At 54.4% G+C, this 22,243-nt stretch overlaps 1 protein-coding gene across 1 annotated transcript; it reads right to left on the bottom strand.

Moving 5' to 3' along the window:
• Positions 1 to 4,133: 4,133 nt before the first annotated feature.
• LOC102389905 (mastin) lies at positions 4,134 to 9,443 on the bottom strand. The gene is made up of 3 exons (XM_044935848.2): positions 9,238 to 9,443; positions 8,757 to 9,031; positions 4,134 to 4,751 (listed from the first exon to the last, which is right to left on the bottom strand). Exons 1-3 carry the CDS (start codon positions 9,441 to 9,443, stop codon positions 4,501 to 4,503), a joined length of 732 nt encoding a protein of 243 aa, XP_044791783.2. The 3' UTR covers positions 4,134 to 4,500.
• Positions 9,444 to 22,243: the final 12,800 nt, after the last annotated feature.

Below are 22,243 nucleotides of genomic sequence, written 5' to 3'. Positions count from 1 at the left end.
ACAGGCAAAACCCCGCCAAAGGGGAGCACGGGCCACAGACAGAACCTTGGGGACATGCTGGATGGCATCAAAAGCAGAAACCTACGCTCCCCAAAAAACACTCCCGAGAAAATGGGGTGTTTTCTCCCTGGGAGAAAGTAATCGCAAAGCATGAATATTTGTATCCAGAACAGATAAAGAATTCCCCAGACACCATCCTGAGAAACAAAAATGTGTTGAGTCCTGCCCCAAGGCCACAGGTTCAAGGCTTTGTCCCAAGGTCACGTCCCAAGGCCACAGAAGCGGAGCCCAGAGCCAAGGTCACCTCCGAAGCTGACTGAGCCCCTTTGTAACCATTGGGAAAAGACACCCCCACCCCCGATCATCACCAGCAAATTTTCTCACCCCAAATTAGGCAAAGATGCCCACCCAAGTAGTCAACATACTGTGCCCTAAAATAAAAAGTGTTAGTCGCTTATCTGTGTCTGACTCTTTGTGACCCCGTGGATTGCAGCCTGCCAGGCTCCTCTGTCCATGGGATTCTCCAGGCAAGAACACTGGAGTGGATTGCCATGTCCTTCTCCAGGGGATCTTCCTGACCCAGGGATCGAACCCGGGTCTCCTTCATTGCAGGCATTCTTTACCGCCTAAACTTAACCAATTACCTAATGCCAATCTTCCAGCAGGAATTTTCTCTGTCTTGAGGCTGTAAAAGATGGCTACTAACCCATGAAAACTGTCGACTCTCCCTGGCCTGTGAGGAGGTTGGCCTGAGGTGCTCGCAGCACCTGCATTATCTCTGCTTTTTGTTCTTAATGAGCTCCCTCCCTACTGCAGTACTCTGTGTCTTCAAATTGTCTTCCAACCTGCGGTCGGACTGCCCCAACAAAGCCCAAGTAGAGAAAGCGTTTACAAGAGAAGCTAGCAGGGTGCCAAGGAAGCACATGAAAACGCACAGCAGACTGAGTCATTAGCAAAATGCAGGTTAAAATAAGCGCTAACCTGTTAAAATGGCATTTCAAGGCCAATGACAAAGTCAAGGGCTACAGAGCAAAACGCAGGCTTTCCGAGAAGAGAAATGGACACACATTCCCACACAAACCAGTGTGAAAGATTAGCCTGATACACACTCACCAGAGACCTGGAACAGCACCAATGTCCTGAGCAGGTAAATTCAGGTTGAAAAAAAAAAAAAAAGGAAAGAAAGTTCAAATAAAAATAAACAGGTAGGTGACTTCCGTGGTAGTCCAGTGGTTGAGACTCCAAGGTGCCAAAGCAGGGGCGCAGGTTCAATCCCTGGTCGAGGGACTAAGATCCCATATGCGGTGCAGCCAATACATTAATTAAACAACATGGAAACAAACAGTGGTATGTTCACGCAGCAGAGAGTGTTGGACAACGGACGCAACCTGGAGGCCAGAGGCTGCGGCTGAGAGCTGGGCAGGGAGGGGGCGGCAGTAAAGGGCACACAGAGAGTTTTGGAGGTGTCGGGATGGCCAAGGGTGGCCTGGCCAGGCCCTCCCCCTGAGGACCACAGCCCAGGAGGACTGTATCAGAAGGGGTGCAGCTCCCGGCCTTGGGAAGCCAGTGTCACGGTCCTTTTCCCTCTGGGAACCACCTGTTCCCAATGGTGGTGGTCTCCACCCACTGTCCAGCCTCGTCTGAGTCTGCCCACCATGGTGTTAGGCCCTCCACAGTCTCGTAGGGTCTTTCCCTGGGGTTTCAAGGTGCCCACGGGAGCCCTCCGAGCTGGGGAGAGCCTCACTCTGCCCACTAGGGGAGCCATGTGCCCACTTCATAGAGGGGGCCGCTCCCTACCCTGTGTGTCCCGCCCCATCTCAGCCCTGACCCCTTGGAACGCCCTGATCCTCAGGCCTCGAGTCCCCAGGACACATGCTGGGTGCTTCCTGCCCCCAGGACCCAGGCCTGGACACAGATGTGTGGGGGGGCGCCCTAGTGTCTCCAGGGGGACTTTGCCGGGGCTGGGGGCCCACCCGCTGCCAGACCCCAGACTTGTACATGCTACGGAAAGGGGCAGGATCCATGTGTCCCTGGGCGCCTCCAGGTCCCAAGTGGGAGTGATTTTCCAGGCTGAGTATCAGCCTCAGGGAGAGAAAGGGGGACGGGCAGAAGGGCTCATGGGCCAGTCCCTGGGGCAACCCTCCACAGGTACTGGCAGCTCTGATCTCACCTGCGTCCCTGAAATGCACAGGGTGGGATCAGGGCCACCCCTTCACTTACTGGGTTAAAGCCCCTCCTAAGATCTTCATGACCAACATAATCACAATGGTGTGATCACTGACCTAGAGCCAGACATCCTGGAATATGAAGTCAAGTGGGACTTAGAAAGCATCACTACAAACAAAGCGAGTGGAGGTGATGGAATTCCAGTTGAGCTCTTTCAAATCCTGAAAGATGATGTTGTGAAAGTGCTGCACTCAATATGCCAGCAAATTTGGAAAACTCAGCAGTGGCCACAGGACTGGAAAAGGTCAGTTTTCATTCCAATCCCAAAGAAAGGCAATGCCAAAGAATGCTCAAACTACCGCACAATTGCACTCATCTCACACGCTAGTAAAGTAATGCTCAAAATTCTCCAAGCCAGGCTTCAGCAATACGTCAACCGTGAACGTCCAGATGTTCAAGCTGGTTTTAGAAAAGGCAGAGGAACCAGAGCTCAAATTGCCAACATCCGCTGGATCATGGAAAAAGCAAGAGAGTTTCAGAAAAACATCTATTTCTGCTTTATTGACTATGCCAAAGCCTTTGACTGTGTGGATTACAATAAACTCTGGAAAATTCTGAAGGCGATGTGACTACCAGACCACCTGACCTGCCTCTTGAGAAACCTATATGCAGGTCAGGAAGCAACAGTTAGAACTGGACACGGAACAACAGACTGGTTCCAAATAGGAAAAGGAGTACGTCAAGGCTGTATATTGTCACCCTGCTTATTTAACTTATATGCAGAGTACATCATGAGAAACGCTGGATTGGAAGAAGCACAAGCTGGAATCAAGATTGCCGGGACAAATATCAATAACCTCAGATATGCAGATGACACCACCCTTATGGCAGAAAGTGAAGAGGAACTAAAAAGCCTCTTGATGAAAGTGAAAGAGAAGAGTGAAAAAGTCGGCTTAAAGCTCAACATTCAGAAAACGAAGATCATGGCATCTGGTCCCATCACTTCATGGGAAATAGATGGGGAAACAGTGGAAACAGTGTCAGACTTTATTTTTCTGGGCTCCAAAATCACTACAGATGGTGACTGCAGCCATGAAATTAAAAGACACTTACTCCTTGGAAGGAAAGTTATGACCAACCTAGATAGCATATTGAAAAGAAGAGACATTACTTTGCCAACAAAGGTCTGTCTAGTCAAGGCTATGGTTTTTCCTGTGGTCATGTATGGACGTGAGAGTTGGACTGTGAAGAAGGCTGAGCGCCGAAGAATTGATGCTTTTGAACTGTGGTGTTGGAGAAGACTCTTGAGAGTCCCTTGGACTGCAAGGAGATCCAACCAGTCCATTCTGAAGGAGATCAGCCCTGGGATTTCTTTGGAAGGAATGATGCTGAAGCTGAAACTCCAGTACTTTGGCCACCTCATGCGAAGAGTTGACTTATTGGAAAAGACTCTGATGCTGGGAGGGATTGGGGGCAGGAGGAGAAGGGGATGACGGAGGATGAGATGGCTGGATGGCATCACCAACTCAATGGATGTGAGTTTGAGTGAACTCCGGGAGTTGGTGATGGACAGGGAGGCCTGGTGTGCTGCAATTCATGGGGTCGCAAAGAGTCGGACACGACCGAGTGACTGAACTGAACTGAACATGCTCCAGAGACCCCTCTTGGGGGTGAGAGTCCTGAACCAACGTCATAGGAGGCATTGGGTTGGTGGGGGGGGCCGGGCGGGATGTGATCAGAACAAAGTCACTGCCCTGCACTCACTGGAAAGGGATGCACCCAGCGGCAAGGTTAACCCTCCCCTGCAAGCTCCCAGAAAACTTTCTCGGAAATGTCCCCACCCCCAGACCGTGGCAACCCAGCCTGGCGCCAGAGTCCAAGGACCCCTCCAGGGGCCCTCTACGGCTCCCTCCAGCAAGCACAACGCCGCGATCCCAAACCACAGTCGGGGGCTGGCTTTTCTGAGTTTAATGGGAAACAGAGGGTGAGCAGCAGGCCAGGGGCCACCACACTGCTGGGAGACAGCAGCGCACGGGGCTTCTCGCTGTCTCTCCCTCCCAGGGCGAGGGGAAGGGGGATTGGGAGGGCAAGGCTGGCCCTGGGAAAGAAGCAGGGTGTTGGCCAGAAGGGTTGGCAGTCTTCTCGTCGTGCAGACCCCACCCCCACCCCATCTAGGGTCCAGGGAACGGGACGTACTGGCGGATCCAGGACACGTAGCTGGTCACCCGGGTGTACACCCCAGGGAGGTCGCGATGGCCACAGATGTCTCCCCAGCTGACAATGCCCACCTGGACCCAGGTGTTATTCCAGCTGCACACCAGGGGGCCCCCAGAGTCACCCTGCAGGAGAGGTGGCCCTCAGCGCCCTGCAGTGGCCCCTCGTGGGCGAGGAGGGGCGGGAGGATGGAGCGGGCCTGGGTCCCACCTGGCAGGAGTCCCGGCCCTCGCTGCCCGCACACAGCATGTCGTCCTTGATGATCTGATGGGTGGCGTCTGCAGAGGAGTTCTGATAGTGCCGGTTACAAACCTCGTTCCCCACGATGGGCACCTCCGCCTCCTGCAGGTGGTGGGGTGGGCGCAGCGGCCCTGTCGGGGGTCGGGGGCCAGGTGAGGGCAGGCACTCACTCTGCTCCATGCTGGGGTGTCAGCGGTGGGCTCCAGGTCCTCACTGCCAACCCTGACCCTGGGTCCAGAACCAGCACCCTGGGGCCCTGGGGCTCAGCTTCCCCACGGCTCAGCTTCCCCACTAAACCCACCCAGCACCAGGACGCAGGGCTCTATAAGCCTAAGGACAGGACGACCCAGGACGGCATTCTTCTGGGAGTTCTTTTTCCCTGGAGAAGGGACGTAGCAAGCCCTTGTCCTGACAAGTGCTCTGAGCCACATGGGTTCAAGTTTGCACCTTCTGACATCTGAGACCACGGCAGACCCCAGATTCTCTTTTTCTGTTTGTTTGTTTTAATTATTTTTTATTGGAGAATCGTTAATTTACAATGTTGTATCCGTTTCAGGTGTACAGCAAAGTGATTCGGTTATACCTATATATAGATAGTTATGGAGAAGGCAGTGGCACCCCACTCCAGTACTCTTGCCTGGAAAATCCCATGGATGGAGGAGCCTGGTAGGCTGCAGTCCATGGGGTCGCGAAGAGTCGGACATGACTGAGCGACTTCACTTACAATTTTCACTTTCATGCATTGGAGAAGGAAATGGCAACCCACTCCAGTGTTCTTGCCTGGAGAATCCCAGGGATGGGGGAGCCTGGTGGGCTGCCATCTATGGGGTCACACAGAGTCAGACACGACTGAAGCGACTTAGTAGTAGAAGTAGTAGATAGTTATACATATATAAAGATGCTCTGTTTTAGATTCTTTTCCCATGTAGTTCATTACAGAGTATTGACTAGAGTTCCCTGTGCTATATAGTATGTTCTTGTTAGTTATCTATTTTATATATAGCAGTGGGTTTTATGGAGAAGGCAATGGCACCCCACTCCAGCACTCTTGCCTGGGAAATCCCATGGGTGGAGGAGCCTGGTGGGCTGCAGTCCATGGGGTCGCACAGAGTTGGACACGACTGAACGACTTCACTTTCACTTTTCCTTTCATGCATTGGAGAAGGAAATGGCAACCCACTCCAGTGCTCTTGCCTGGAGAATCCCAGGGACAGGGGAGCCTGGTGGGCTGCCATCTATGGGGTCGCACAGAGTCGGACACGACTGAAGCAACTTAGCAGCAGCAGTGAGTTTCATCCCTCCCCAACCCTTTCTCTCCTGGCAACCATGTTTGTTTTCTATATCTGTGATGATTCCTGTCTTGTAAACCATTTGTACAATTTTTTAGTATTCCACATATAAGCAATATCACAAGATATTTGTCTTTTTCTGTCCTGACTTCACTCAGTATGACAATCTCTAGGTCCGTCCGTGTTGCTGCACATGACATTATTTCGTTCTTTTTTACGGCTGAGTAATATTCCATGGTGTACGTGTACCGCATCTTTATCCACTCATGTGTTGATGCACATCTAGATTGTCTCCATGTCTTGGCTCTACTGTGAACAGTGCTGCAGTGAAGATCAGGGCACAGGTATCTTTTTGAATTTTGGCTTCTTCAGGTACATGCCCAGGAGCAGGCCCTAGCTTCTCGATCCCAGGTTTGCTCATCTGCAGGAGGACAGTCAAGGTCCACCCCAGCGGTCATGGTGAGGACCCATGAGAACCATGGGTGTAATTGCTGGGACCTGGCAGAGAATAAAGGCCCTGAGTCCCCAGTATCCCACACACCTGCCCATCTGAGACCTAGGCCTCAGATACATTCAGCTCAAAGGGGAATCCCCTTCAAAAGATCAAACATAGAATTAGAGGATGACCCAGAAATTCCATACCTGATCTAGACCCAGAAGAATTGAAAATAGATGCTTTAATAGGTGCTGGCAGCCTCAGGCTCATAGCAGCTTGACTCACAGGAGCCAAAAACCAGCAAACACTCAGGCATCCATCAACTGGTGCAGATACACAGAATGTGGTTCATCCACACAGTGGAATATTCAGTTCAGTTCAGTTCAGTCGCTCAGTCGTGTTCGACTCTTCGCGACCCCATGAATCGCAGCACACCAGGCCTCCCTGTCCATCACCAACTCCCAGAGTTCACCCAGACTCACGTCCATCGAGTCAGTGATGCCATCCAGCCATCTCATCCTCCATCATCCCCTTCTCCTCCTGCCCCCAATCCCTCCCGGCATCAGAGTCTTTTCCAATAAGTCAACTCTTTGCATGAGGTGGCCAAAGTACTGGAGTTTCAGCTTCAGCATCATTCCCTCCAAAGAAATCCCAGGGCTGATCTCCTTCAGAATGGACTGGTTGGATCTCCTTGCAGTCCAAGGGACTCTCAGGAGTCTTCTCCAACACCGCAGTTCAAAGGCATCAATTCTTCAGCGCTCAGCCTTCTTCACAGTCCAACTCTCACATCCATACATAACCACTGGAAAAACCATAGCCTTGACTAGACGGACCTTTGTTGGCAAAGTAATGTCTCTGCCTTTGAATATGCTATCTAGGTTGGTCATAACTTTCCTTCCAAGGAGTAAGCGTCTTTTAATTTCATGGCTGCAGTCACCATCTGCAGTGATTTTGGAGCCCAGAAAAATAAAGTCTGACACTGTTTCCACTGTTTCCCCATCTATTTCCCATGAAGTGATGGGACCAGATGCCATGATCTTCATTTTCTGAATGTTGAGCTTTAAGCCAACTTTTTCACTCTCCTTTTTCACTTTCATCAAGAGGCTTTTTAGTTCCTCTTCACATTCTGCCATAAGGGTGGTGTCATCTGCATATTTGTCCCGGCAATCTTGATTCCAGCTTGTGTTTCTTCCAGTCCAGCGTTTCTCATGATGTACTCTGCATATAAGTTAAATAAGCAGGGTGATAATATACAGCCTTGACGTACTCCTTTTCCTATTTGGAACCAGTCTGTTGTTCCGTGTCCAGTTCTAACTGTTGCTTCCTGACCTGCATATAGGTTTCTCAAGAGGCAGGTCAGGTGGTCTGGTAGTCACATCGCCTTCAGAATTTTCCAGAGTTTATTGTAATCCACACAGTCAAAGGCTTTGGCATAGTCAATAAAGCAGAAATAGGTGTTTTTCTGAAACTCTCTTGCTTTTTCCATGATCCAGCGGATGTTGGCAATTTGAGCTCTGGTTCCTCTGCCTTTTCTAAAACCAGCTTGAACATCTGGACGTTCACGGTTGACGTATTGCTGAAGCCTGGCTTGGAGAATTTTGAGCATTACTTTACTAGCGTGCGAGATGAGTGCAATTATGCGGTAGTTTGAGCTCAGCCGTAAAAAAGGAACGAAGCGCTGAGACTCACTACAATGTGGATGAGCCTTAAAAACATGCTCAATGAGATGAGCCAGACACAAAAGACCATACATTGTATGATTCCATTTACAGGAAGCTTCCAGAACAGGCAAATCCCTAGAGACAGAGAGCTGGTGTTGGCACCAGAGGCTGGGGGAGGGGAGCCAGTGCTTGAGCGGGATGGCGCCTCTGTGTGGGGGGACGTTCTGGTGGCCAATGGCGGTTAGGGTTGTACAATCATGTAAATGTACTTCATGTACAGTTAAAAGTGGTTAAAATGGCAAAACTTTGTTAGGTATGTGCTGTGCTTAGTCGCTCAGTTGTTTCCGACTCTTTGTGACCCTATGGGCTGTAGCCCGCCAGGCTCCTCTGTCCGTGGGATTTCCCAGGCAAAAGTACTGGAGTGGGTTGTCATTCCTTCCTCCAGGGGGATCTTCCTAAGCCAGGGACCGAACCCAGGTCTCCCACATTGCAGGAGGATTCTTTACCGACTGAGCCACCCGGGAAGCCCAAGAATACTGGAGTGGGTAGCCGTTCCCTTCTCCAGGGGATCTTACCAACCCAGGAATCAAACCCAAGTCTCCTACACTGCAGGTGGATTCTTTACCAGCTGAGCTACCAGGGAAGCCCTTGTTAGGTATACTTCACCCCACTAAACAAGGAGAGGATTCCCCCACATCACAGAGAATAAAGCGTCTCTCTGCACGCCCACTGGGTCTCCCAGAACCTTACCTCCGAGTCTGAAGTCACCCCAGCCGGTCACCCAGCACATCTTCTTTTCAGGGACCCTCAGTGAGGCAGGTGGGAGGGAGACGATCTGGACGTGAGGGGAGAGGGTCACAGGGGCCTCCAGTCTCAGCAGGGCGATGTCCGCACCCCCTTTGGCAGACAGGAGGTGGTTGTAATCAGGGTGTGGGATGATCTCAGTCACCTTCATCAGCCGGTCTGGGTCACAGAGCCTCAGCTGCCCAACTTGCACCCTGAAGGCAGAAGCCTGCGGGCTTTCCCTGAGGGAGAGGGGTCGGAAGCCACTCAGAGGCCTGGGCTGGGGCAGGGCCAGGCTTGTCTTGCAGCAGGAACAGGGCTGGCTGCTGGCAGAGCTGTGGCTTTCTGTGCGGCCCAGCACCTGGCCCCCAGCCCACACCCACACCCCCTGTGCCCCCCATCCCCGCTCCCCTCCCCAGCCACTGGGGCAGCGAGCAGAGTGACCCACCATCCAATGCAGTGGGCCGCGGTGAGCACCCACTGGGGGTGAACAAGGGAGCCCCCGCACACGTGCTCCCACTGCTCACGCTCCTTGCTGCGCCTTCTGAGGCTGGCCTGCCATGGCCACCGGCCTGGAGGGGCGTCGTGCACCCCCACGTTGCCATGCTGCTCCCTCCCCAGGTTGGGATCTGGGAAGCCGAGGAAGGGAGCCATCAGGGACCCCTGCCCGGCTGCACACACTCAGTCCCTCCCAGGGGTCGACTAACCAGTCCCCTCTGCACTGGTATGGAGGCATCTGGGTGGCCAGGGCAGGGGACAGGGACAGGGACTCAGAACTCACCAAGGGACATAGGCACGAAGCCCCCCGGGCCCGGAAGGGTCAGGAAGAGCAGCCACAGCATCTGCGGGGGAGGGCAGGGCCCCTGGTGAGGCACCCAGGGCCAGGACCCCGGGGGGAAGGTGGACAAGTGGGCCGAGTGGGGGGCTTCCTCACAGGGATGCACCTCTCACTCCCCCCCAGCCCCTCTGAGCCCCTTTACCCCCAAGGTGGGGGTCCAGGGAGCTGTGAAGCACCTCCTTTCTCAGGCCCCATGGGGACTGAGCTTGGTGAGTCGATCAACAGTCATTGGGGAGCTCCTGCCCCTATCCAGATAATCACGATGGTGTGATCACTGACCTAGAGCCAGACATCCTAGAATGTGAAGTCAAGTGGGCCTTAGAAAGCATCACTAAGAACAAAGCTAGTGGAGGTGATGGAATTCCAGTTGAGCTCTTTCAAATCCTGAAAGATGATGCTGTGAAAGTGCTGCATTCAATATGCAAGCAAATTTGGAAAACTCAGCAGTGGCCACAGGACTGGAAAAGGTCACTTTTCATTCCAATCCCAAAGAAGGGCAATGCCAAAGAATGCTCAAACTACCGCACAATTGCACTCATCTCACACACTAGTAAAGTAATGCTCAAAATTCTCCAAGCCAGGCTTCAGCAATATGTGAACCGTGAACTTCCTGATGTTCAAGCTGGTTTCAGAAAAGGCAGAGGAACCAGAGATCAAATTGCCAACATCCGCTGGATCATGGAAAAAGCAAGAGAGTTCCAGAAAAACATCTATTTCTGCTTTATTGACTATGCCAAAGCCTTTGACTGTGTGGATCACAATAAACTGTGGAAAATTCTGAAAGAGATGGGAATACCAGACCACCTGACCTGCTTCTTGAGAAATCTGTGTGCAGGTCAGGAAGCAACAGTTAGAACTGGACATGGAATAACAGACTGGTTCCAAATAGGAAAAGGAGTACGTCAAGGCTGTATATTGTCACCCTGCTTATTTAATTTATATGCAGAGTACATCATGAGAAACGCTGGACTGGAAGAAGCACAAGCTGGAATCAAGATTGCCGGAAGAATTATCAATAACCTCAGATATGCAGATGACACCACCCTTATGGCAGAAAGTGAAGAGGAACTAAAAAGCCTCTTGATGAAAGTGAAAAAGGAGAGTGAAAAAGTTGGCTTAAAGCTCAACATTCAGAAAATGAAGATCATGGCATCTGGTCCCATCACTTCATGGGAAATAGATGGGGAAACAGTGGAAACAGTGTCAGACTTTATTTTTCTGGGCTCCAAAATCACTGCAGATGGTGACTGCAGCCGTGAAATTAAAAGACGCTTACTCCTTGGAAGGAAAGTTATGACCAACCTAGATAGCATATTCAAAAGCAGAGACATTACTTTGCCAACAAAGGTCCATCTAGTCAAGGCTATGGTTTTTCCTGTAGTCATGTATGGATGTGAGAGTTGGACTGTGAAGAAAGCTGAGCGCTGAAGAATTGATGCCTTTGAACTGTGGTGTTGGAGAAGACTCTTGAGAGTCCCTTGGACTGCAAGGAGATCCAACCAGTCCATTCTGAAGGAGATCAGCCCTGGGATTTCTTTGGAGGGAATGATGCTGAAGCTGAAACTCCAGCACTTTGGCCACCTCATGCGAAGGGTTGACTCACTGGAAAAGACTCTGATGCCGGGAGGGATTGGGGGCAGGAGGAGAAGGGGATGATGGAGGATGAGATGGCTGGATGGCATCACTGACTCGATGGACGTGAGTCTGGGTGAACTCCGGGAGTTGGTGATGGACAGGAAGGCCTGGCGTGCTGCTATTCATGCGGTCGCAAAGAGTCAGGTACAACTGAGTGACTGAACTGCCCCTATCCACACTTTGCTGTGGATGCATGCTGTCCTGTCCGACTCTGTGCGACCCCAGGGACTGCAGCCCGCCAGGCTCCTCTGCCCATGGGATTCTTCAGGCAAGAATACTGGAGTGGGTTGCCATGTCCTCCTCCAGGGGATCTTCCCAACCTCAGGATTGAACCCACGTCTCTTTTGTCTCCTGCATTGGCAGGTGGGATCTTTACCACTAGTGCCACCTGCGAAGCCCGACATCCAAAACCTCAGCTGCCAACCCACAACCAGGCCTGTGGAAACAGGCCCAGAAGAACGTGAAGAGGATGCAGGCTTGCTGGATGAAGTCCTGGAACACTGGCCCAGGCTGGCAGGCTGAGGGTCAGCATTCGCCAGTGACCGGGCCGCTTGAGCCACAGGGCAGCCCCTGAGGCCACTGAGCTCGGTGGGGCAGCTGGAGCACGCCACCATCTGCCTGGAGCACAGCTGACCACCACCCTCACCACCACCAGCGGAGAGACACGGCACCCTGTCTGCTCTGAGGCTGGGGTTCTCGGAAGCTGTTGCTCAGACAGTATGACCCATTGGGCCGTGGAAGGCAGGTGGATGGAGCCAGGCTGGGTGGAGGGCGATACAGGGCTGACCACTGCCGGCAAGGAGGCCCAGGGCATGCACAGCCCTCGTGAGGAAAAAATGCCAGCCCTTACACCACCCTAGATTAGCCAGGGGGCCGACGGGAGTGAGGCAGCCTCAAAGGAGCTGCCAGCCCCCCAGACACTGGTCAGCAAGTGCTCGCCAGAAGGGGGATGTGGCAGCCCACCCTGTCCAGCACCGTCCACTGTGTGTGAGGACAGCAGCTGAAGGACCGGGGAGAGCGGGGCTCAGGGCTCAGCCCACAGCCACTGCGGCCATGCCGGGGGCCAGCAGGGCCCCCCACTGTCCACTAGACCCCCTTTGGCGATGACCCGCAGACTCACCCCATCCCTGAGGTGTCTGAGCTCCGTCTGGCCACACAGACGTCTTGGCCAGGGCTGTAGTCCCGGGCCGTCACAGCTGAGGTGAGCCAGGAGCATGTTCTGCATGTCCCCTGCCCTCCATTGTGACACAACAGCCCTCCTCCTGGCGGTCAGTCACTGCCCTACCAACAGGATGCCCCTCCTTCTTGACCAGGGGCTTCTGGACACAAAGCCCAGCACGGCCAGGCATCAACCGCGACTTTGCTTTCGACACCCTTACGACACTGGGACCCTTTGAGGGGCCATGACCCTTGACCCTGCAGAGTGCAGACTTGTGGGCTCCGGGAGCACCAGTCCCCACTGAGTGTAACAGTGGGCAAGCCCCGCTCCCCTTGCACCCTCTAGCACCCTGCGTGCCCCCCACACTCCCCTGGGGAAACCCTGCCCCCCCGTGGCACCCTGCTTCCCTCCGGGGGCCCTGCTCCCCCATGACCCCACTCCCCTCGTGAGCCCTGCTCCCTCCCGCCCCCATGGGCCCCAACTCCCTCCATGGCCCCTGCACCCTGATTCCACAGTTGGAGACACAGCTCCAGAGAAGGCCTGCAATTCTGCCTGGGATTCATCCTGGAGGACAGCCTGACCCATGACGTGTCACTGCCCAGCTGGGCCACCGACCAGTGGCTCCCAGGTGTGCCCAGCGGGTGCCTGGCCGTGGGCCCCTCTCTCGCCTCCTAAGCTCAGAGTGGGTCTGGGCACTGATGCCACAGGACGGGATTCAGACACCCAAGCTCTCAGATAGTGGTGCCAGCTGAGTTCCTACAAAACCCCAGGTGGGCATGCCTCCATCACCACAGGAACAAACCTCTGGTCCTTCCAGGAGCAGAAGCACCGATGTGGGCCTCTGTCCACAGGGTCGGTTGCTCGCTGGCAGAATTGTGCCATTGGAGTGGGCGCTGGTGTCCGTTGCTGGGAGGCTAAAGCAGCCCTGTTGAGAACGCCCCCCGCCGTGACCATTTTTCCACCAGTCGCCTGGCCGGCTGGGCAGCAGCCAGTGCGCTTCACTCCCAACGGGAAGAACGGCAGGGTGCCGCTGCCCGCTGCTACTTTGAAGACATTGTCGCCCACCCCCCAGCTTGGGACCCCTAAGTATTTGACTGATACCACCCTGTCCCTCCAGATCAGACTGGAGCTAGGTGGTCCCTCAATGCAGTGGTGGGTGTCCTTGTAAGAAGAGGTGAGGGTGCTGGGAGACACACGGAGGAGACAGCCATGGAGGTGACAGAGGCAGAGACAGGAGGACGCGGCCACCACCAAGGATGCAGGTGACCCTGGATGCTGGGTGGTCCTCCCGGAGCCCCCAGGACACCCTGAGCTGGACCCCCGGCCTGTAGCCTTCCATTGCTGTAAGCCCCCACTTCCCCTACCCTTGGCAGCCCACCAGGAAGAGCCCACCCAGCATCTGCTTGGCCACAGCCTCAGGCAGGGACACCCAGAGCCGGCTCTCCTGGGTTCAATGAGCTGCACAGAGACGAGGCGGGGAGGCCGTGACCCTGGCCCCACCTGAGGGCATGGTCCGGCTGCTCCCTGAGCCAAGGACAGGGGCCCAGCAGGAAGGTCTCAGAGCAGGGGGTGGTGGAGGACGCAGCAGAGTGGAGTGGGCATCGGGGAAGGAGCAGTGAGGGCCCCCTCCTCAAACACCCGGGAGGGTCCGATATCAGCCCGTGCCGCCAGCACCCTGGCTCCTGCCCGGGGCTGAGGGGCTGAGGAGCCGCAGTGGGGGTTGTGGCACAGGCAGGAGGTCACTCCAGGAAAGCTGGGGCCACAGCAGTGCCCTGCAACGCACCACCCCAGCTGGAACCCTCAGGTTCCCCTCTGGTCACAGCACCACACTTGGCAAGCTCAGGTCTCCAGGGACCCATCACTCCTTCTGGGGGTCAGAGTCACCAGCATCCTTCCTGCTCCTCCGGGGGCCCCAGAACCCCAGGAGATGTTCAGATGTCTACAGAGAACAACCCAGATCCCAAGTGGCCAGGGTGCCATCAGGGGAAGAGAGTCTGCACACAGGAGGGGAGGGGTCCTACAGGCCCTGGGCACAAGCTCTGGGTGAGCGAGGGGCCTCCTCCCGACCCCCCACCATCCGTCCACCCACGGTGGTGGGTGTAGGTGTGGAGTTGGCTCTCAGAGCCCAGCTAACGGGGACACATCACAGAGGTGACAGCCAGGAGCCCCGGGCCCCCAGGGCCGAGCCTGAGCCTGGGCCCTGACTTCCCGACCCCACCAAGCCCAGATCAGGTGAAACGGACTGGAGCGGAGCCAGGGAGAGAGCGGGGGCCACTGCTTCCGAAAAGAACCCTGAGGGAGAACACTGGGGGCAAAGACATGGTCTGAACACAGCCATCAGATCAGCCAGAACCAGAAGCAAGAGGTTTGAGGTTTATGGGGGAAAAGCCTCCTGACTATTATTGGCAGATAATGTGATTTTCTTCCCGGAAAAGCCAAAAGCTTCAACTGAAGAGGTTTTTAAATTAAGTTTCTTAAAGTGTTGAGATGGAAGATAAATATTTTAAACACAAATAAGTAGAGAAAGAAAGTAAGTCATCCCTGCCTCCCAGGGATAACTGCGGGAGGGGCCAGTCTAGAGCCGCATCGGTGCCCCCACCCCCTCTAATAGCTGCACAAGGAATGTTTGCAGGTCTGTGATGACGGCAAAACTCTCCTGAGAAGGGAAACAAAATGCCATTCGAGGTGGCTGTCATCAAACATCAACCCTTCTAACCCCACTGTGACGTGCTGCTGCTGCTGCTAAGTCGCTTCAGTCGTGTCCGACTCTGTGCGACCCCATTGACGGCAGCCCACTAGGCTCCTCTGTCCCTGGGATTCTCCAGGCAAGAACACTGGAGTGGGTTGCCATTTCCTTCTCCAATGCATGAAAGTGAAAAGTGAAAGTGAAGTCGCTCAGTCGTGCCCGACTCTTAGCGACCTCATGGACTGGAGCCTACCAGGCTCCTCCGTCCATGGGATTTTCCAGGCAAGAGTACTGGAGTGGGGTGCTGCAGGCAAATCTGCTCATTTTCCCGAGGGTGTCTGGAGGGCAATTCAGGGGCGGGCAGCCCCGGCGCAGAGCAGGGGGCAGCCGGCACACAGTGTTTTCACCATGCGCACGGGGCTCCAAACTCTCAGCGGAGGGCCCGCTGGCTTCCAGCGCTCAGTCCCTAAACCCCGGCCACAGACACGGCCAAGCAGCCACAAGTAACTGGCATCAACTCGGAGGCGAAGAAAGAGGCCACAGTGTCGTGTCCGTGTCTGATGGGCAAGTGTTTGGACACCGGACGGAGGAGACAGAGAGAGCGGGCAGCAACGGGCAGAGGGAGAAGATGGGCTGGCTCACGGGGCTGCTGGAGGGCAAGTGCACAGGCCAACCAGCAACATTCTTTGCCATTACAAGCGTCCACAAGAACCATGCATGCAGAGGTGGAGCTTCATAACCTAAATCTTGAGTCCCTAGTCACCCTCCTCTTCCCTCCTGCTGGCCTGGGCACCACTGTGGGGCCACAAGGAGTAACGGCAGGCCCATCATTTAAAGGATCTTCAGTTCAGTGCAGTTCAGTCACTCAGTCGTGTCTGACTCTGAGACCCCATGGACTGCAGCACGCCAGGCCTCCCTGTCCATCACCAGATCCCAGAGCTTACTCAAACTCATGTCCATCGAGTCAGTGATGCCATCCAAACATCTCATCCTCTGTTGTCCCCTTCTCCTCCTGCCTTCAATCTTTGCTATCATCAGGGTCTTTTCAAATGAGCCAGTTCTTTGCATCAGGTGGCCAAAGTATTGGAGTTTCAACTTCATCATTAATCCGGCGGATGAATATTCAGGACTGATTTCCTTTAGGCTTGACTGGTTTGATCTCTTTGCAATCCAAGGGATTCTCAAGAGTCTTCTCCAACACCACAGTTCAAAAGCATCAATTCTTTGTCACTCAGCTTTATGGTCCAATTCTCACATCCATACAAGACTACTGGAAAAACCATAGCTTTGACTAGATGGACCTTTGTCGGCAAAGTAATGTCTCTGGTTTTTAATACGCTGTCTAGGTTTGTCACAGATTTTCTTTCAAGGAACAAGCATCTTTTAATTTCATGGCTGCAGTCACCATCTGCAGTGATTTTGAAGCCCAAGGAAATGAAGTCTCTCACTGTTTTCATTGTTTCCCCATCTATTTGCCATGAAGTGATGGGGCCGGATGCCATGATCTTAGTTTTTTGAATGTTGAGCTTTAAGCCAGCTTTTTCACTCTCCTCTTCCACTTTCATCAAGAGTCTCTTTAGTTCTTTGCTTTCTGCCATAAGGGTGGTGTCATCTGCATATCTGAAGTTATTGGTACTTCTCCCCACAATCTTGATTCCAGCTCATGCTTCCTCCAGCCCAACGTTTTGCATGATGTACTCTGCACATACGTTAAATAAGCAGGGTGACAGTAGACTGCCTTGACGCACTCCTTTCCCAATTTGGGACCAGTCCATTGCTCCATCTCCGGTTCTAACTGTTGCTTCTTGACCTGCACACAGACTTTTCCGGAGGCAGGTCAGACGGTCTGGTATTCCCATCTCTTGAAGAATTTTCCAGTTTGTTGTGATCCACACAGTCAAAGTCTTTAGCATAGTCAATGAAACAGATGTTTTTCTGGAATTGTGTTGCTTTTTCAATGATCCAACAGATGTTGGCAATTTGATCTCTGGTTCCCCTGCCTTTTCTAAACCCAACTTGAACATCTGGAAGTTCACAGTTCACGTACTGTTGAAGCCTGGCTTGGAGAATTGGCAGCAATGGTCAGTGGGTGGTGGTCAGGGCCTTATGATCTCCACAGAAGCTTGTCTCCTTGTCCCCCCACCACAACCCACCTGCTGGCATCACTCTGGGCTCAGGGCCCAGTGCCCTGGGAGGGGTCCCCACAGCTCAGTTTTGAGCCCAGCCCCTGTCCGGCCATTTCCCCCAGAGCACCAGGCATTCCGGGAGTCCTTAGGGGCAGGGCATGTCTCCAATTTGTCTCTGGCCCCCTGAGGCCATGGTGGGCAGGGGCAGGGGATGGAGTGGACACAGTTTGCAACCCCCAGATGCCAACAGAAAAGTTCCCAGGGGAGGGCACCTGGCAGGATGCAGCCACCAAGGAGAGGCAAGGAGCAAAGACCTCTGTTTCTAGGGTCCCAACCCTCCCCCATCTGTGTTCCGTGTTTTGTCTTTAAATTTGTTCAAATGTTTAACTAAGATCCAGATTAAAAACAAAAACCATAGCACTGTATAGGAAGAGAAAGCACTGTCACTCGTCACAAACAGAACTGCAACACAAACTCTCCTGCTCACACACTCTCCCTGCAAGGCTGAGGCCCACGGGGACCCAGAACCTTGGTGGGGGCGCTCATCAGGTCCTGCCTGGTGGCCTCACCCCCGAGGGCCCAGCTACACCTGGGCCGTCTCCCCTCTGTCTCCCCTGATCTCATTCCTCTGCTGTGAGTCACTGGCCTCTGGTCCTCCTTGGACAACCAGCTCTTCAGGTTTGGCTGTCTGTCTCATTGGTTTGGTGCGTGTGCTCTGCCCAGGCGCCCATGGACCTCCACACGTGCTCCGGTCTGGCCCATGTGTGCTGGCGACCTGCTGTCCTGACCCGTCTGGACTGAGGGGGTTACCAGAAGGCGAGATTTCAGGACAACATTACCATTAGCATCGTTATTATTGTAAAGCACATATAAACTACAAATGTGCTATTGTAACCATTTAAAGTGAAGGATTCGGTGGCATTTAGTACATTCACAATGTTTCTCAACTCCCACCTCTTTCTGATTCCAGAACATTTCCAAGGCACGAAAGGAAACCCATCCCCATGAAGGCACAGCTCCCCGTTCCTCCCCGCACCACCACCCCCGACCCCGGGTGACCACCCATCCACTTTCCATCTGCCTGTGGATTTCCTCATTCTGAACATCTTGTACAGAGGGGGAGACAAGCTCCGTGGTCTTCAGTGTCTGGCTTCCCTCGCTGGCTCAGCACGTTGCCGGGTGCGTCCACGTGGTGTGGGGTGTGGGCCGGACGCCATGCCCTGTCTGGATGGAAGGGTCTCCTGACCCGTCTTCCCCTGAGGAGCCTGTGGGGTGCTCCTGTTTCTTGCTTGCAGTGAACAGGGACGCTGTGAACACATGTGGACATGTCTCAGTGTGAATGCCTGGTTTCAGTTCCTGTGTGTTCGCCTAAGTGGGGGGTGCTGGGTCACATAGCAAGGAGCTTTCCATGTTAAACCCAACCTGCAGGGGTGGGCCGCCCCCTTATCACCTGACCTTACAGCCACCCTCACCCTGCTGCTCTGGCTCCTTGACAAGTAGCTTCCACCACCCGGCTCCACGTCCACTCCTCCACAGGCTCCTCTGCTCGAGCCCCACGAGCCCTACCAGGTGGAGAGCTGCAGACAAGGCCCAGGCTGTGAGCCTGGCAGAGGCCCTGGATATGGGTGGTGGGCCACACAGGGAAGGAGGCGGGCTGCCCTCCCTGCCCCAGGGCTCTGGCACCGCCCCTCTTAGACTGTCCCCCTGCTCGAGGACAGGCTTCCAGGGACAGAGCAGCTTCAGGGACACACACTCGGTCCTGAGCGCCACTGGGGCCTGGAGTCCTCCAGGACGTGGAGTCTGAGCTCCAGGAAGCTGGGAGGGACTGTCACAGTGGCCTCGGAGCACGCTGGTGTTGGCTCTAAGCTCATCACTCAGAGTGGGGACAGAGAACACCTGCCCACAGATAGTTCCCGGGCTGGAGGAGCCTGCAGTAAAAACACATCAAATTAGAGGATGAAGGAGACATGCCAGCTGCTTGTAGAATCCCTCAGTTTAAAGCCAAGAGAAAGGCTTGCCTTTGAGTCGCTGTGGCTACTTCAACACCTCTCCACGTCCTAGTATCCTTGTTCCCTCCCATCCCCACCCCACTTTAACAAGAAAGGACAAGTGAGGCCAGAATCTGGGCAGGTTAGGGTCAGGTAAGGCCATCAGGCTTCAAACTCAGAGCGCGGTTCAGTTTGCACTGTTACTTAAGTGCAAGGCACAGGGACACCCCCTACCCAGCTGTGTAGGAAGCCTCCTTTCAGCAGCTGCTAAGTGTGCAAACACACGGCTGGTCTAGTCTGGACTGGCAATGCGGCAGGCCGGGGTCGAACCTGCCTTACCTGCTGCCGAGCTGGGGCGGTGGCGGCGCTTTGCTGCCACCTGGCGGCCGAGCTCAGGGCGAGGCGCCGCGGTCACATTGCCGCCCGCCGAGCCAGGTGAGCGCCGCGGGTCTCCCGGTTCTTCCGCCTGGCACCCTGAAAGCTCCTCCCCCAAGCTGGGCGCAGGTTGCGGGGGAGCGCCCCCGAATCGAGGGCTGTAGATCCTGCGGGGTCGGCCTTCTGACGCTGGGAGAGAACCGGGAGGGGGCTGGGACTTAAAGCAGGCAGGAGGGGACGCAGGAGGGGAAGGCCTGGCTGCGGTGCTGGGGGAGGGAAGGGGAGGAGCGCAGGGGTGCAGCAGCGGCCCGGGCCTCAGCCTCGCCCTTGAGGCAGAGCTGGCTGAGTGCGGGGAGGGGAGGGCCGAGTGCAGGGGACTTGACCTGGCCAGCGGCTCTGGGGTCCTCAGAATGCCTACTGATGTCGGGGGCTGAGTCTGATAGGGTGCCAGGGGGAGACGCTGAATCATGGCTCACGCGGAGGGGAGGGCTCTGAAAAGGTTCGCAGGCGTGCCCACCTGCAGGGCATGGGAGCCCGGACCCTGAGCACCCTTTCTCTCTCATTGTCTTGTGGTAGCAAACATGTTCTCCCATCTTAAGATAAAATAAAAACCAACCAATCCTTTCTTAACCCTGGGCTCAATGACAAGGCAGGGAGTGAACGAACCTATGACCAGGTAGGAAGGCACCCCCACTGCATGTCCTCTGTCTGTTTCATGGGGGTTGGGAGCCAGGCTCTGTTGGGGCCACTTTCTTTCTGCACTGAGAGGAATGTCCAGCTGCCCCAGGTGACGTTATCCTCCACTCGTAGAAAGGCTCGTGACAATCAAATATTTCTCACCCTGGTGGCTCAGCTTTCTGCAGGACACATGGGAGCATAAAGACCCACCCTTTCCCAGTTGGTAGGCACCCATCCTATGCCTCCCCAGCATGCTTTGCAACCCACAGATACCCCCAGAGTGGGAAGTCCATAAGTTTGGTTCTCTGAGGACGGCTCCCAAGCTCAGGGAGACAGATGCAGTCCTTGCAAGCCCTGGACCTTCCCACCTTCCAGATTTTTCCATGGCAATTGAACCAAAAACATTTTTTGTAACCACAAAAACCTTTTATGTAACCACCATCTCGCACAATCCTTCTCCATATTCCAGCCAATGCTCTTTAATTTGCATTTCTTTAGTGACTAGTGGTGTTGAGCATCTTTTCACGTGCTCATTGGCCATTTGTATGTCTTATTTGGAGAAAAGTCTTTTCAGACCCTTTGCTTGTTTTTGAACTGGGTTTGTTCTGTTGATGTTGAATTGTAGGTGTTCTTTGTATATTCTAAATGCTAACCCCTTATCAGATATGTAATCTGTGTTTTCTCCTATTCTGTGGGTCACCATTTCACCCTGGTAATAATGTCCTCTGATGCACAATCTTGACGTTTGATTCATTTATTTTTTTCCTTTTTAGCTGCCTGTACTTTTGGTGTCACATCCAAGAAATGATTGTCAAATCATGTCATGAAGATTTTTCCGTTTTCTTCTAAGAGTTTTATAGTTTGAGCTCTTCTGTTTAGGTCTTTGAGTTGGTTCTGTATGTGGTGTGAGGTCGGGGTCCAATTTCATTCTGTTGCTTGTGGATTTTCTTCCTTTTTAACTCAGCCCCTGAAGCAGCAGCCCCTGCACATAGACCTCCCACGGCCTGACCCTCAACAGCCACCTCAGGGAGCTAGCGGTACTACCCCTACTCTAGGCAGCTGCCAATCACACCTACTACCCCTTCCCCCCACAGTGGGCACATGACCAGGCGCAGTCCACCAGGATCCTCCCCCAGCAATGACCACCACTTTTCACCGGCAAATGTTACTGGTCTGGGTGACTTCCCCATGCAGCCCTGTGCAAACCTCCCCAGTACCCTCACAAAAAAGATGGTGCTGGCACTGAGCCCATGCTCCTGGGGTTCTTAAAACTGTAGCTCAGTGGTCAAGTGCTGCATGGCGGGCCCACATGAAACACTTGTTAAAACGCACACTTCTACTCAGAGCCAGCGAACCAAGGCTGGGGACCCAGAGAACAGATGTCTCAGATAAGCCCCTGAACCTGGCATCTGCCCCGGTGAAGAGACAGGGGAGGCAGTGTCCCAGAACAGGCCCACGCTGGGTCACTGTGGGGACACAGGAGCCGGCAGCCCCTTTGGACTTCTCTGAAGTCCTCCGAGAGGCCTCAGAGAGACCTGGAATGCTCACCTGCTGCTCAAGGGGTCTGGGCCCTCTGGTCTTCGTTACCCGGGACCCCAGGCACTATAACCAGGCCCTCTGGGCCACGGCTGACCCAGAGGTAACCTAGGCAGACTACCTCTCCAGCCCAGCGGAGCTACCAGCCCCAGGAGACGCCCCCACCCCAACCCCACGCCCGGCCCGGGGCCTTCTCAGGGCTAGTGACCGTCCTCACTGTAACAGACGGGCTGGGAGCGCTGAACACCTGCTGAGAGCTCTGGGCCAGACGTGGGCCTTGGAACACCAGCCCTGCGGGGGTGGGGGGCGGGGGCCGGGGCGGTCTGCCCTGGAGGCCAACAGTCTCAGTACAGTGCCAAATAGGGGGCTGCTGGGGGTGAGGGTGGGTTGGATGGAAGGAAACGGAGGAAGGAGGAGACCCAGGGCGCAGGGG

The sequence above is a fragment of the Bubalus bubalis genome, chromosome 24 (genome assembly GCF_019923935.1).
Source record: "Bubalus bubalis isolate 160015118507 breed Murrah chromosome 24, NDDB_SH_1, whole genome shotgun sequence".
NCBI lineage: Eukaryota > Metazoa > Chordata > Mammalia > Artiodactyla > Bovidae > Bubalus > Bubalus bubalis.
The sequence above is the reverse complement of the archived record's forward strand: the minus strand, read 5'-3'. Positions and strand labels throughout refer to the sequence as shown.